General features: G+C 38.9%; 1 protein-coding gene and 1 long non-coding RNA gene across 2 annotated transcripts in view; both read right to left on the bottom strand.

Moving 5' to 3' along the window:
* Positions 1-3,607, bottom strand: part of LOC125166322 (uncharacterized) — a 30,519-nt gene extending 26,912 nt beyond the window's left edge. Inside the window, exon 1 of the long non-coding RNA XR_007152430.1 lies at positions 3,092-3,607. This is a non-coding gene — a long non-coding RNA (uncharacterized LOC125166322). The remainder of the gene's footprint in view (positions 1-3,091) is intronic.
* A 256-nt stretch (positions 3,608-3,863) lies between these two features.
* Positions 3,864-12,790, bottom strand: part of BLOC1S5 (biogenesis of lysosomal organelles complex 1 subunit 5) — a 98,857-nt gene continuing 89,930 nt past the window's right edge. Inside the window, exon 5 of the mRNA XM_047859919.1 lies at positions 3,864-4,013. Coding sequence (XP_047715875.1) covers positions 3,927-4,013 — 87 coding nt within the window. The 3' untranslated portion in view covers positions 3,864-3,926. The remainder of the gene's footprint in view (positions 4,014-12,790) is intronic.

Here is a 12,790-nt window from a genome sequence, read left to right as displayed (position 1 = left end):
TAATTCATTCCTGGCCTGGAGCCACGGGGGATCCTGTCTGGGAAAACAGAGTAACCTGGAGTGGCCCAGACCTTCCCACTCCGTCGATGGAGCTGAGACACAGCCCGGCACACTGTGGAGAGTGTCTTCAGGACTCATCAGACCAGAAAGGCTGGACATAACTCCTGGGAGCCATGACAACCCCACGGTACTCAGTCTGAGGGGTGGCAGGCAGAGCTGACAGTTTGCAGAACAAAGCCAATTGGCCCTGTGTCATCTGGGAGTGTGTGGTGCAGGTTGGTTTGAGTTAAGACAATAAACAAACAGTGTTACTGGCTTTAGAGCTCCTTTCCCCACTGTGCCCAGACAGGGGACCTTATTTATAGACCTGCTCATTGCAGCCTTCAGGCTGTCCCACCAGGGTACCTGACCAGAGCATATGGGAGGCTGCATAGCCCATTCAACACCCCTCTGTACAGGGCACTTGAACAGAGAGCACAGCCATGACTTCCCCCATCTGCAGAGTGAAACTGGTAGCCTCGCCTAACCAGGAATTCAGTGCACACTCTGGCTTGATTCAGATCTCCAAAGCTAGATGGGTTCTGGGTCCTATCTTGCTGCCCTCCCGGGGCAGGAAAGCTAATTTTCATAGCCTCAACTACTACTGAATATACTACCCAGTGCTGAGCATTTGTAAGCTAGACCAGGAAATCTAACCAACTGCTAAGCCCATACTACGACCTCACTTGTGTAGTGAACCAAGCCAGTAATCCTATCCAACTGTTCTCAACTGGTGGCACACTCCCCTCTCCCTATTTTCAGAGCTCAAACATTGCCTTGTCCCCAAACAGACCAAATTAGTAGGTTCCACCTGCCCAAGAATATTACCAGTAGACCCACACAGAATCCCCAACTGAGCTGACTGGTGAAGCTGACAGGTTTGCCAAAACAAAGCTATAAAGTCTGGAAGAGGAACCCTGTTAAATGTGCAGATACCAACATGAGGAATCAAGGATCATTTAAAAAATAAGGTAAACACAAGACCACCAAAGGAAACTAATAAAGCTCCAATAACTGATCCTAAAGAAATGGAGCTCCATGAACTGTCAGAAAAAGAATTCAGAATAATCCTCTTAAGGAAGTTTAGTGAACTCCAAGAAAACAGACAGCTAAATGAAATTAGGAAAACAATGCATGAACAAAATAAGAAGTTTGACAAAAAAAAATTGCAACCATTAAAAACAAACCAGAAAAGGGGCACCTGGGTGGCTCAGTTGAATGTCTGACTTTGGCTCAGATCATGACCTTGCAGTTCATGAGTTCAAGTCCCGCATCGGGCTCTGTGCTGACAGCTCGGAGCCTCGGGCCTGCTTTGGATTCTGTGTCCTCCCCTCTCTCTGCCCCTCCCCCACTCATGTTCTGTTTCTCCCTCAAAAATAAATAAACATTAACAAACAAACAGAAAAACCCAACAGAAATCCTAGAATTGAAAAATACAATAACTGAACTGAAGAATTCAAGAGTTGCAAAAGTAGACTCGATCATGCAGACAAAAGAGTCAGTGATCTGGAGGACAGGACATTGGAAATTACTCACTTAGAGAAACAAAATGAAAAAAGAATGAAAAAGGGTGAAGAAAGCCTACAGGAATTATAGGACACCATGAAAAGAAACAATATTCACATTATGAGAATTCCAGAGGGAGAAAAAAAAGAGAAAGGTATAGAAAGTATATTTAAAACAATAATGGCTGGAAACTTCCCAAACCTGGGAAGAGAAATGGATGTCTAGGTGCATGATGTCCAAAATGCCCCCATACACGGGGACACACTATAATTAAATTGTCAAATGTCAAAGACAAACAATTTTAAGAGCAGCAAGAGACAAGGACAGACACATAAAAAGGGACATCCAAAAGACCAGTAGCAGATTTCTCAACAGAAACTTTTTAGGCCAGGAGAGAATGGGATGACATGTTCAAAAGAGTAAAAGAAAAAAACTGTCAACCAAGCCTCTATCCTCAGTAAAGCCATCCTTTGCAAACAAAACAGGGATAAGTCTTTCCTGAACCAACAAAAGCCGACGGATTTCATTACCACCAGACCCATCTTACAAGAAATGCTGAAGGGAATTCTTTGAGTGGAAGTAAAAGCATGCTAATTAACATCATGAAAACATAAACATTGCTCAGCCATTCTCCCGAGATTATTTGACTCATGTATCATTTTGGTCTTGGCTCCCTAGACACGTTGCAGGTGAGTGAGAAAGCAACAAAGATCCCATCACTTGGGAAGATATTTATAAATACGACTTCTGGTTTCCAGCCTGACATGTAAAGAGCTGGGAAGTCATTGTTTCTGTACTCATAACAAGAAACAAACCTGAACAAACTGAAAAACAACAACTCTTAGATCCATCAGAATTGAGGTCACAGGGCAAACTGCCCTGAAAACGAGTCAGACAGATGGACCCAGATAATCACAGCATACCAGGAACAAATCAAAGGCAGAAACTCACAGCTGGAGACAATATCAGCAGGAACATTTTAAACTACAAATGACTGTTCGAGGTTTGATGTAGACAATCTTGAGAATTATACATCTCTGAAGGGGGCACCTGGATGGCTCAGTCGGTCAAGTGTCTGACTCTTGAGCCAGCTTGGCTCAGGTCATGATCTTGCAGTTTGTGTGTTTGAGCCCCGCTTCCAGCTCTGGATTCTCTCTCCCCCTCTCTCTCTGCCCCTTTCCTGTTTGTGATCTCTTTCTCTCTCAAAAAATAAATAAATAAACATTAAAAAAAAGTCTCTAAGGGGGCCCAGTCTTCGAAGAGCTCCCACATTTTGCCCTACCAGTTCTTACAGTGAAGATCATACAGTGGTCTCCTAGTGCTTCTAACAGAAAGTGTGGAAATATAATCATTTTGAAATATGCTCAGAGCTCTCTGTTCTCTTTAATAAAGCCTGCCTTGAAAGGAAACTGTTTTACCTAACCCACTGGGGTTATACCAAAGCCAAACTGACCTGGAGATAGGAAAACACCCAACTGCAGCCACCTCTAGCCTTCCATGTGGGGGAAGGGAGATACCCAATTCAAGTTCACTAAAAGACACAGACCTAATCATAGGACTATAGAAGGCTTCTTCTCTCTACTCGCCTTACCACCACATCAGTAGAGTTCCTGTAAAAAAAAAAATATAGGGGATTACAACTAAGAAAAATTCAAATAACAAGTTGTGAGCTTCAGATCTGACTTGAGAAGTTTCTAGGGACACCACAAAACAACAAAAGATACAAAAACAAGGATATGAGAGAAGAGTTTAGCCTCTAAGACCAAAGCTATCGCAGTGTCAAAACGGCCTAACTCCTAATCAGATAAACATAAAACTTCACACTAAAGATCTATCAACATCAGTTCCTTTTACCAGATGCATCACACCTGGTTTCAACAAAAAATTACAAGGCATGCTAAAGGGCAAAAAACATAATGTGATGAGACAAATCCAGCCTGAGACCTAGATTCATATATGGAAGATATTTTAGAATTATAAGACTGGTGATTTAAAATAACTATGATCAGGGGCGCCTGGGTGGCTCAGTTGGTTGAGTGTCCAACTTCGGCTCAGGTGATGATCTCACTCGTGGGTTCGAGCCCTGTATTAGGCTCTGTGCTGACAGCTCAGAGCCTGGAGCCTGCTTGGATTCTGTGTCTCCCTCTCTCTCTGCCCATTCCCTGCTCATGCTCTGTTTGTCTCTCTTAAAATAAATATTAAAAAAAATTTTTAAATGATTAATATACTAAGGGCTTTAATGGAAAAAGTAGATGACATGAAAGAACAGATAAGTAATAGAGTGAAGGGAATGCCAGTAAAGAAAAGGAAATGTTAGAAATAAAAAATACTGTATTTAAAACAAATTTTTTTTAATTTTTTTTAAAAAAGAAAAAATACTGTCACGTAAACGTAAAAATGTAGTTGATGAGGTCATCAGGAGACTGGATATGGCCAGTGAAACAATCAATGAGTAAAAACTTCCAAACCTGAAATATAAACAGAAAAAAAGAATGAAAAGATGGAACATACTATGCTGAAACTGTAATGGGAATAACAGGTGTAGAGATAAGAAAGAAACAGAAGAAATATTTGAGGAAATAATGACTGAGAATTTTCCAAAGTTAATGATGGCCACTAAACCACAGATGCAGCAAGCTCAGAAAACACTAAGCATAATAAACACCAAAAACATCTATACCTAGGTATATCACACTCAAACTGCAGAAAATCAAAGATTAATTGAAAATCTTGAAGAAGAAAAGTTGTGCCTCTTTGCAGGTATTAACTATCTCAGACCGGGCACAGGAAAGAATGATTGAATAATGAACTTAGAAAATATATGATACATGAAATATGAAGCAGGTAATAAGGTGTCATAGGATCAAGTGCACAACAGAAAGCAAATGCATTAGGAGAACAGCGACTCAGCAAAATGTTGTATACAGCCATGGTCTAATAAATTAAGTGAAGTATGTATTTCCTTTGGCTGATGCACAGGATTTAGTTAAGGGTTGGTCAGAAATGTGGATATTCTAATTTTGTGTGTGTGTGTGTGTGTGTGTGTGTGTGTGTGTTTATTCATTTTTGAAAGACAGAGAGAGACAGAGACGGAGCACAAGCAGGGGTGGGGCGGAGAGGAAGAGGGATACAGAATCCGAAGCAGGATCCAGGCTCTGAGCTGTCAACACCAGAGCTGGATGCGGGGCTCGAACTCATAAACCATAAGATCATGACCTGAGCTGAAGTTGGACACTCAACCAACTGAGCCACCCAGGCGCCCCAGAAATGTGGATATTCTAGAAGGGAGAGCTGCATGATGAATTTGCCAACCAATAAGTATGTGGGTTTTTTTTTTTTCTGTTTTTTGCAAGATACTCATCAAAGTACAGAGGATCATAAAAATGCATCAGACATCGGCCCATTTTTAGTAACTTAAAATATATTGGGGCGTGCCAGGGTGGCTCAGTCAGTAGAGCATCTGACTTTGGCTCAGGTCATGTTCTCACAGTTCATGGGTTCGAGCCCCGCGTCGGGGTCTGTGCTGACAGCTCAGAGCCTGGAACCTGCTTCCGATTCTGTGTGTGTGTGTGTGTCTCTCTCTGTCCCTCCCCCCACTCACACTCTGTCTCTCTCTCTCTCTCAAAAATAAATGAACATTAAAAAAAAAAAATCTATTGGGAGAGAAACGGGAGCCATCATATAAAAAGAGCACTCCATAGTTAGAGGTCTGGAATCACTTAAACTCCCTGAAACTCATCAGTTGTGTGGCTTGGGGAAATTATTTATTCTATTAGTGAACATTTATTTCTTTGTAAGTTAAAAGTAATTGCACATATCTCATGTGTGTTTTATGAGGATAACATGAAAGTATATGTAAAATTTTGAAAAAAAGTAAAAGCCAACTGCATCACAAGAGATACACCTAAAACAGATACACCTAACACAGAACTCTTCAAAATAAAAAAAAAAAATAGGACATCACTATGGAAAACAGTTTGGCAGCCCCTCAAAAAGTTAAACATAGAATTACCATATGATCTAGCAACTCCACCTCTAGGTACATACTCAAAGAATTGAAAGCAGGGACTCAAGCACGTACTTATATGCCAATATTCATAGCAGCATCATTCATAACAGACAAAGGTGGAAACAATCCCAAGTGTCCACTAACAGAGAAATGGATAAACAAAACACAGATATATATATACAATGGAATATTATCCAGCAATAAAAACAAATGAGATTTTGATATAGGCCACATCATGAATGACCTCTGAAAACATTATGCTAAGTGAAATAGATACAAAAGGACAAATATTTTATGATTCTGCTTATATGAGATACCAAGAAAAGGCAAATTCAGAGAGACAGAAGTAGAATAGAGGTTACAAGGGGCTAGAGGGAGGGGAGAATGGGGTATAGACTTCATTAAGTAGTGGGTATAGACTTTCTGCTTGGGATGATGAAAAAGTTCTATAAATGGATAGTAGCATTATGAATGTACTTAATGCCAATGAATAGTATACCTATAAATGGCTAAAATGGTAAGTTTTATGTGTATTTTATTATAATAAAAAATAGAGAATGAGATTTCAGGCATACTGAAACCCAAAGAAAACGAGTATGACAGTACTAATTTGACACCAAGCAGAACTGAAAATGGATCAAACAGAATAAAAAGTGCCATTGATGAAGTGCATAAAACACAAAGAACATATAATAACTACTATTAAATGTATACTTTCCCTCTGTGCAAATTAGTTCATCTAATCCTCCAACAAAGACTGTAGAAAAGTAAGTCTTACCACCCTAGGTTACAAAGAGGGAAATGAAGCTCAGAAAATTTAAGCAACTTGCCATGGTCACATAGGTAGAAAACAGTAAAGTGGACTTTTTTTTTTTTTTTAAGATTTTATTTTTAAATAATCTCTACACCCAGTGTCAGGCTTGAACTTACAACCCTGATATCAAGGGTTGCACGCTCCACCGACTGATACAGCCAGGTGCCCCTAGAGTGAACTTTTAATACATGAATAACACGGTATCAAAACACCCATAGGAAAATTTGCTTTAAAAAATGCACAGATCATTTTGCAAAACTAATCATTGTAAGACCATTTTAACACACCTATTTTGACCTGTTCATAAAACAGATCAAATACATAAGAAATAAATAGAATAGAAAAATAAATCATATGTTAAAAGTATATGTTATTTGGTGATAACATAATAAAGTTTAAAAGTAATAAGGGGTGTGTGGGTGGCTCAGTCGGTTAAGCATCCAACTCTTGGTTTCGGCTCAGGTCATGATTTCACAGTTCATGCAATTGAGCCCTGTGTTGGGCTCTGTGGTGACAGTGTGGAGCCTTCTTGGAATTCTCTCTCTCTCCTTCTCTCTCTGCTCTGACCCTGCTCTCTTTCTCTCTCTCACTCTCTCTCTCTCTCTCTCTCTCTCTCTCTCTCTCAAAATAAATCAATAAACATTTTTTTAAAAAAGTAATAAGAAAATTTTGGTTAAAAGAACTCCCACCAAAGTCTCCCAAATAACAAATGGTTAAACAGAATATAACATCCTAATTATAATTATTTAGAAAAAAAATAGGAAAACATGTAAGTCAATATTAAGATGCACCAAATTTTAGCTGCAACTTTCAACTGGCCTAAAGCTGCTTCTGTTTTGCTCATGGCCATATGGAAGGTCAAATAGCTGAATTCTATTTCATTTTTAGTCTTAAGAATGATCCATGACCATGTGACCAAAATTTCTAAGTAGCAAGACATCAGTTTACAACAAGGCATGCCAGTCTAATTTATTGTTAATACTTAATGAAACATGGATGAAACTGCCCATATACTGTATAGGTTGAAATTCTATCAGTCAGTTAAAATGTAGATGTGTATTTGCTATGCAAGAGTAAAATGTCTGCAAAAACTATTAATTTATGTACAAAAAAACAACAGGGCTTTCAGTTAAATAAATAGTGAAAAAGACTGACAATTGAAGCAGAGCGTACCCTGAAGATAACTTCAGGAAAAATATTAATTCTTGTTTAGCCAACTTATTTTATAAAATCTTCAGTAATAAAAGGCAGAATGATGGAGATTAGATCATAAACCTATTTTTTGTAGAATTGTTTGCTGTACTAGTATTTAGAATATTAAACTCCTAGAGACAAGAAGTAGAACATATATATATTGCATTCTGTTTAGGTCATAAGTCAAGAGAAAACCCCATCTGGCAATTCTTCACGTCTTGTCAGTGAATGTCCACTTTGCCACCTCAGAATTTCACAAGGAGGAAAGACACCCAGATCATGTAAAATATCATCCATACTAAACCACATTTGAACCAGACATATTAAAGAATATAAAAAATGAAGACGAGAGTGTTAGACCAGAACAGAGCAACCTTCTAACTCTCTGTCTCTTTCCAGGCCTCATTTGAAAGTGAGTGTCCATTTTGTCTTGAAAATGCATATTACATTGACTCAGGAGCAAATCAGTGGCTGACAAGGCTGAGAAGTAATTGTGTTTCCACTCTAGTGTCAACATTAAAATTTGTCAACACCAAAATATATAATAATAAATTGGAAATAAATGAAAATCTTAAAATGCACAATTCAGGGAATTCTTATTTCCCCCAATTTATTGCTTGTACACTCCTTCCCCATTCCCCTCCCCCACCCCCAAGACACAAGTCCCTTGCTGTGGCTATCAGGAGACCCTGGTCATCTCTTTTCTCTTTTTCTCCTCTATCTTTTCTCCAATGTGGCAACTGGGCAGGAAATTACTGGTTTGTCAGAAATGTCCTGGGGCAGTGCTCGCTACTGGGGAAAATGCTGTGTCTTCATCTCCTTTTCTTCTGGATCACTGGGGTAGGATGATGAGATATTTGTTCTGGTCCTACCCATTCTCGATGATCCAGGAGGCGTGACTGTGCAACGCAGACCCAATGTAGCCTACTGCCATTCAACTCTGCAGTGCCAAAGTAAAGTCCCAGCCGAAACTAGACTTGACTTTTCTCTGTGTCACTTTGCTATTGTTGCCTGTTCTTATATTTCCCTTGGAGTCCCTTCAGAAAAGAGGACCGGGTGGGCCAAGACCGGATTTGGAGATTTCTGGGTTTCCTGGCCAAATAACATATTAAAACAATCAGAAAAACCAACGCCTTGGTTTTTTTTCTCAATTTCTAAAAATAACCAGAAAATCCTCTAAAATTATAAGAGGAGTCTCTACAACTGCATGCCTACACGTTCAATAAACCTGTTGAGAGTGAAAAAATTTCTGGAAAAAAAGGTGATCCAAATTGATGAAGTTTTGAAAAGAATAAATATCATGTAAAGAATTTAGAACGTCATCACATAATCCTTCCAATTGGCTCTGACATTTCTACTGGTGCATTTCTTCCAACTGATAAAGAAAAAACTCTGAAGTACAGAAGTATTCTCTTGGGGCAGCTGGGTGGCTCAGCTAAGGTTAAGCATCTGACTCTTGATTTCAGCTCAGCTCATGATCTAATGGTCCAGAGATTGAGCCCTGTGTTGGGCTCCATACTGAGCATGGCCTGCCTATGATTCATTCATTCGTATTCTCTCTCTCTCTCTTTCTCTCTTTCTCTCCCCATCCCCGTCTCCTGCCCCTGTCCTTATAAGTAGTAAAGACCCAACTCTGAAGCTCTAGAGAGTCAAAAATCCCTCAGCAAGCAGAAGTTTTGATTAACCAGTCACTCTTCTGAGGGAGAAGTCACACTTCTAAGGAAGTTTTAGTCTCAGAATGAGAATCTATATTCAGAATGTCATATTTAGTGCAGTTCTAAGACATAAGACACTCAAACCTTTGTAGAATGCTCATGTAAATAAGAAAGTAATGCACCCAAGAAAGGAATCATCTCCTCTCCGATAGAAGAACAAGGAAAATTTAGGGCACACTAAAATGGAATGCAAACAGAAGAAGTCCCCAGAAAATGAAAGCCTGATGTTCAAATGCCAGATATCTAATCTCTAGCAAAGGAATCCAGCCATTGCAGAATGCTTAAAGCAATGGAAGCTGCAGTGTGGGGCTGCCTTGGGACCTGGGGCACCAGGAGTCCTGCCGAAATAACAGCAGCCAGATTCTCAGGTCATCTATCAGAGCAAAGAGCCACCAGGCCCAAGATCATGAATCAAATGATCCAGGAACATAAAAGTGAAAAGTCATGAAATGTCTCACTCCAGGCTGCTATGGGGTCTGGCCTATGGGATACCACCATCCTAAGGTTGAAGGGCAAGAGCTGGCCTTGAAAGACTGTGATTTATTTCTAGTTTGGCACACTAAGCTAGATTAACAAAGCTAATTATTTTAAGCAGCGAAACACTACAACACATGCCTTAAGTTAAAGTACCAATTAATGGTGTTAGATCAGTCATTCTTCAAATGTTTATTAAGGACTTTCTAGGTATTTATTCATCTAGAGACAAATAAGAATTAGTTGCTGTACACAAATGTAAGAGGCCGAAAAAACCATGAACAGACAATGCTAATTTGCTATACTGAGTGCTATGATAGGAGTAAGCATAGGGCTCTGTGATCCAGCCATAGGGGTCAGAATAAGTTCTGAAGGAAAAACACAAGTTACCTTGTGGAGAACTAGAAGGAAACATTCAGGGCAATAAAGATAGCACATACCAAACACCCAAGGATCCACGGGAACAAGTACACCAGCCTCATTTGTGCATACGCATGGCAAACAGTAAGAGTAAGTAGCATAGTTTTTCTGAAGCATAAAATACTTGGCAGTGTGGCAACAGATAAGATTAGATGAATATACAGGGTAGACAAGCTGGGTCACAAGAGGTCACATATTCTACATATAGAAGTTTGGACATCCCCACTCACACTGTTACTTAATACTTAATACTAATAATAAACACAAAAAGTGATCTATAGAAAGCCTCATATCAGACTAGCCTTCCCACTGTAAACAATTATAAAACTGGACAAACTGTAGGAAGCAAATGTTTTCTGGCATTGGCATAGTACAAGACTGTGAGCCATGAAAGAAGGAAAACTCATGGGGTGTGTCTTTTGATTGCTCTGGCTGTTTTCCAGGGACAATTTCCTGATCATGGTGCAGGGAGCTGGAGCCCAAACAGTGCATGGCAGTTCCCTTAAGCTGAGGAGGCAGAGACCAGCACTAAGAGCTGTTACACTTGGCGGGATCAATAGGGGAAGAGCACAAGAGAAGACAGAGATGCTTAGGGATTGGGGGAGGTATGTGAGCAAAAATCTGTGTGAAAGTTCCCTTCAGGTTGCCAAATGCTGGGCTGCACATATATAGGGTTATAATACACAGGACTCAGCAGAGAATAGCTGTTACATGGTTGAACAATACAACTTACCAAAATTGACTCAAGGAAAACTAGAAACTTTAAATAGTCCTATACCGATAAAAGAAGTTTAATCATCACCATCATCATCATCCCATAAAGACAACTGGAGGCCTAGATATTTCACTGGTGGATTCTAGCAAACTATTAAAGGACAAATAATAGTAATCTCCAATTCTTCCAGAAAATACAAAAGGAGGAAAGTTTACTAATATGTACAAAGATAATACAAATAGGGGAACCTGGGTGGCTCAGTCAGTTAAGTGACTGGGTCTTGACTTTGGCTTAGGTCATGATCTCATGGTTTGTGGGTTTGAGACCCATGTCAGGCTCTATGCTGGCAACGCAGAGCCTGCTTGGGATTCTCTCTCTCTCTCTCTCTCTCTCTCTCTCTCTCTCTCTTTTTCCTCTATGCCCCTCCTCTGCCTGTGCCCTCTGTTTCTCTCTCTCAAAATAAATAAAGTTAAAAAAATAATACAAAAGGATTGCAGAACACAATATCTGTCATAAAAAGATGCAAAAATTCTTTTAAAAAATTAACAATTGGTGCACCTGTGGCTCAGTTGGTTAAGCATCTGACTCTTGATTTTGGCTTAGGTCCTATTCTCATGGTTTATGAATTCAAGCCCCACATCAGGCTCTGTGCTGACAGTGCAGAGCCTGCTTGGGATTTTCTCTCTCCCTCTCTCTCTGCCCCTCTCCTGCTCACAAGGTCTCTCTATGTCTCTCAAAAATAAATCAACAAACTTAAAACAATTAAACAATTAAAATCCAGAGATATACAAAAAGGGTAATGCATCATGATGAAGTGAGGGTTTTTCAGGGATGCAAAATTTTACATCCAAAAAATCAGTCCAAAAATTCAACACACTGTAAAATAAAGAGGAAAAAAATCATATGATCTCAAGATATGCAGAAAAGTCATTTATAAAAGTCAGCATCCACTAATTATTAAAACAACACACACAAACTCTAAGCACACAAGGAACTGAAGAAACGTCCTCATTTTTATAAAGGGCATTGGTGAGAAACCCATAGCAAGCAGCATATTCAATGGTGAAATATTGAATACATTTCTCCAAAGATCAGTTACTGAGCAAGGATGCCCAATATCACCACTTCTTTTCTATTCTGTATAGGAGATCCTAGCCAGTGGAACATGGCAAAAAACAAAACTAAAAATAAAAAAATAAAGAGGAAGAGGAAGCATACAGATTGGACAGGAAGAAGTAAAACTATCTGTATTTGCAGATGATAAAAGTTTTTAAATCCTAACAAATATGAAAACAATACTAGAATTAATAAGTAAATTTAGCAAGGTCATAGGATATAAGGTCAGTATATAAACATGAATTATCTTTCTATACACTAGAAAAAATAATTAGAAACTGAATTTTTAAACAATACTGTTTAAAATAGCATCAAAAATGATAAAAATAGTTAGGAATAAATTCAACAAAAAGATATGTAAGATCTCTGAAATACAAAAAACACTACTAAGAGAAATAAAAGACTTACGTAAATGAGAAGGTTTAAATAAAAGAAATATACCATGCTCATAGGATATTAAGATGTCAATCCTCCCCAAATATCCATAGAGTCAACACAATACAAAGCAAAATTCCACTGGGTTTTTTGTGTGTGTGTGTGAAATTTATGGGCTATTTCTAAAATATACACAGAAATGAAAGAATGAAGAGTTAAAGTAATTTTGAAAAAGTTGGACAATTTATACTATCTGATCTCAAGACTTACCATAAAGCTACAGTAGTTAAGGCAGTGTGGTATTGCTAAAAGGACAGACATGTAGATCAGTGGAATAAAATACAAAATCCAGAAATATATCCGCATACATATGGTCAATTTTGACAAAGTCACAGAGGTATTTCCATGGGGGA

The sequence above is a fragment of the Prionailurus viverrinus genome, chromosome B2, assembly GCF_022837055.1.
Source record: "Prionailurus viverrinus isolate Anna chromosome B2, UM_Priviv_1.0, whole genome shotgun sequence".
Classification (NCBI taxonomy): domain Eukaryota; kingdom Metazoa; phylum Chordata; class Mammalia; order Carnivora; family Felidae; genus Prionailurus; species Prionailurus viverrinus.
The sequence above is the reverse complement of the archived record's forward strand: the minus strand, read 5'-3'. Positions and strand labels throughout refer to the sequence as shown.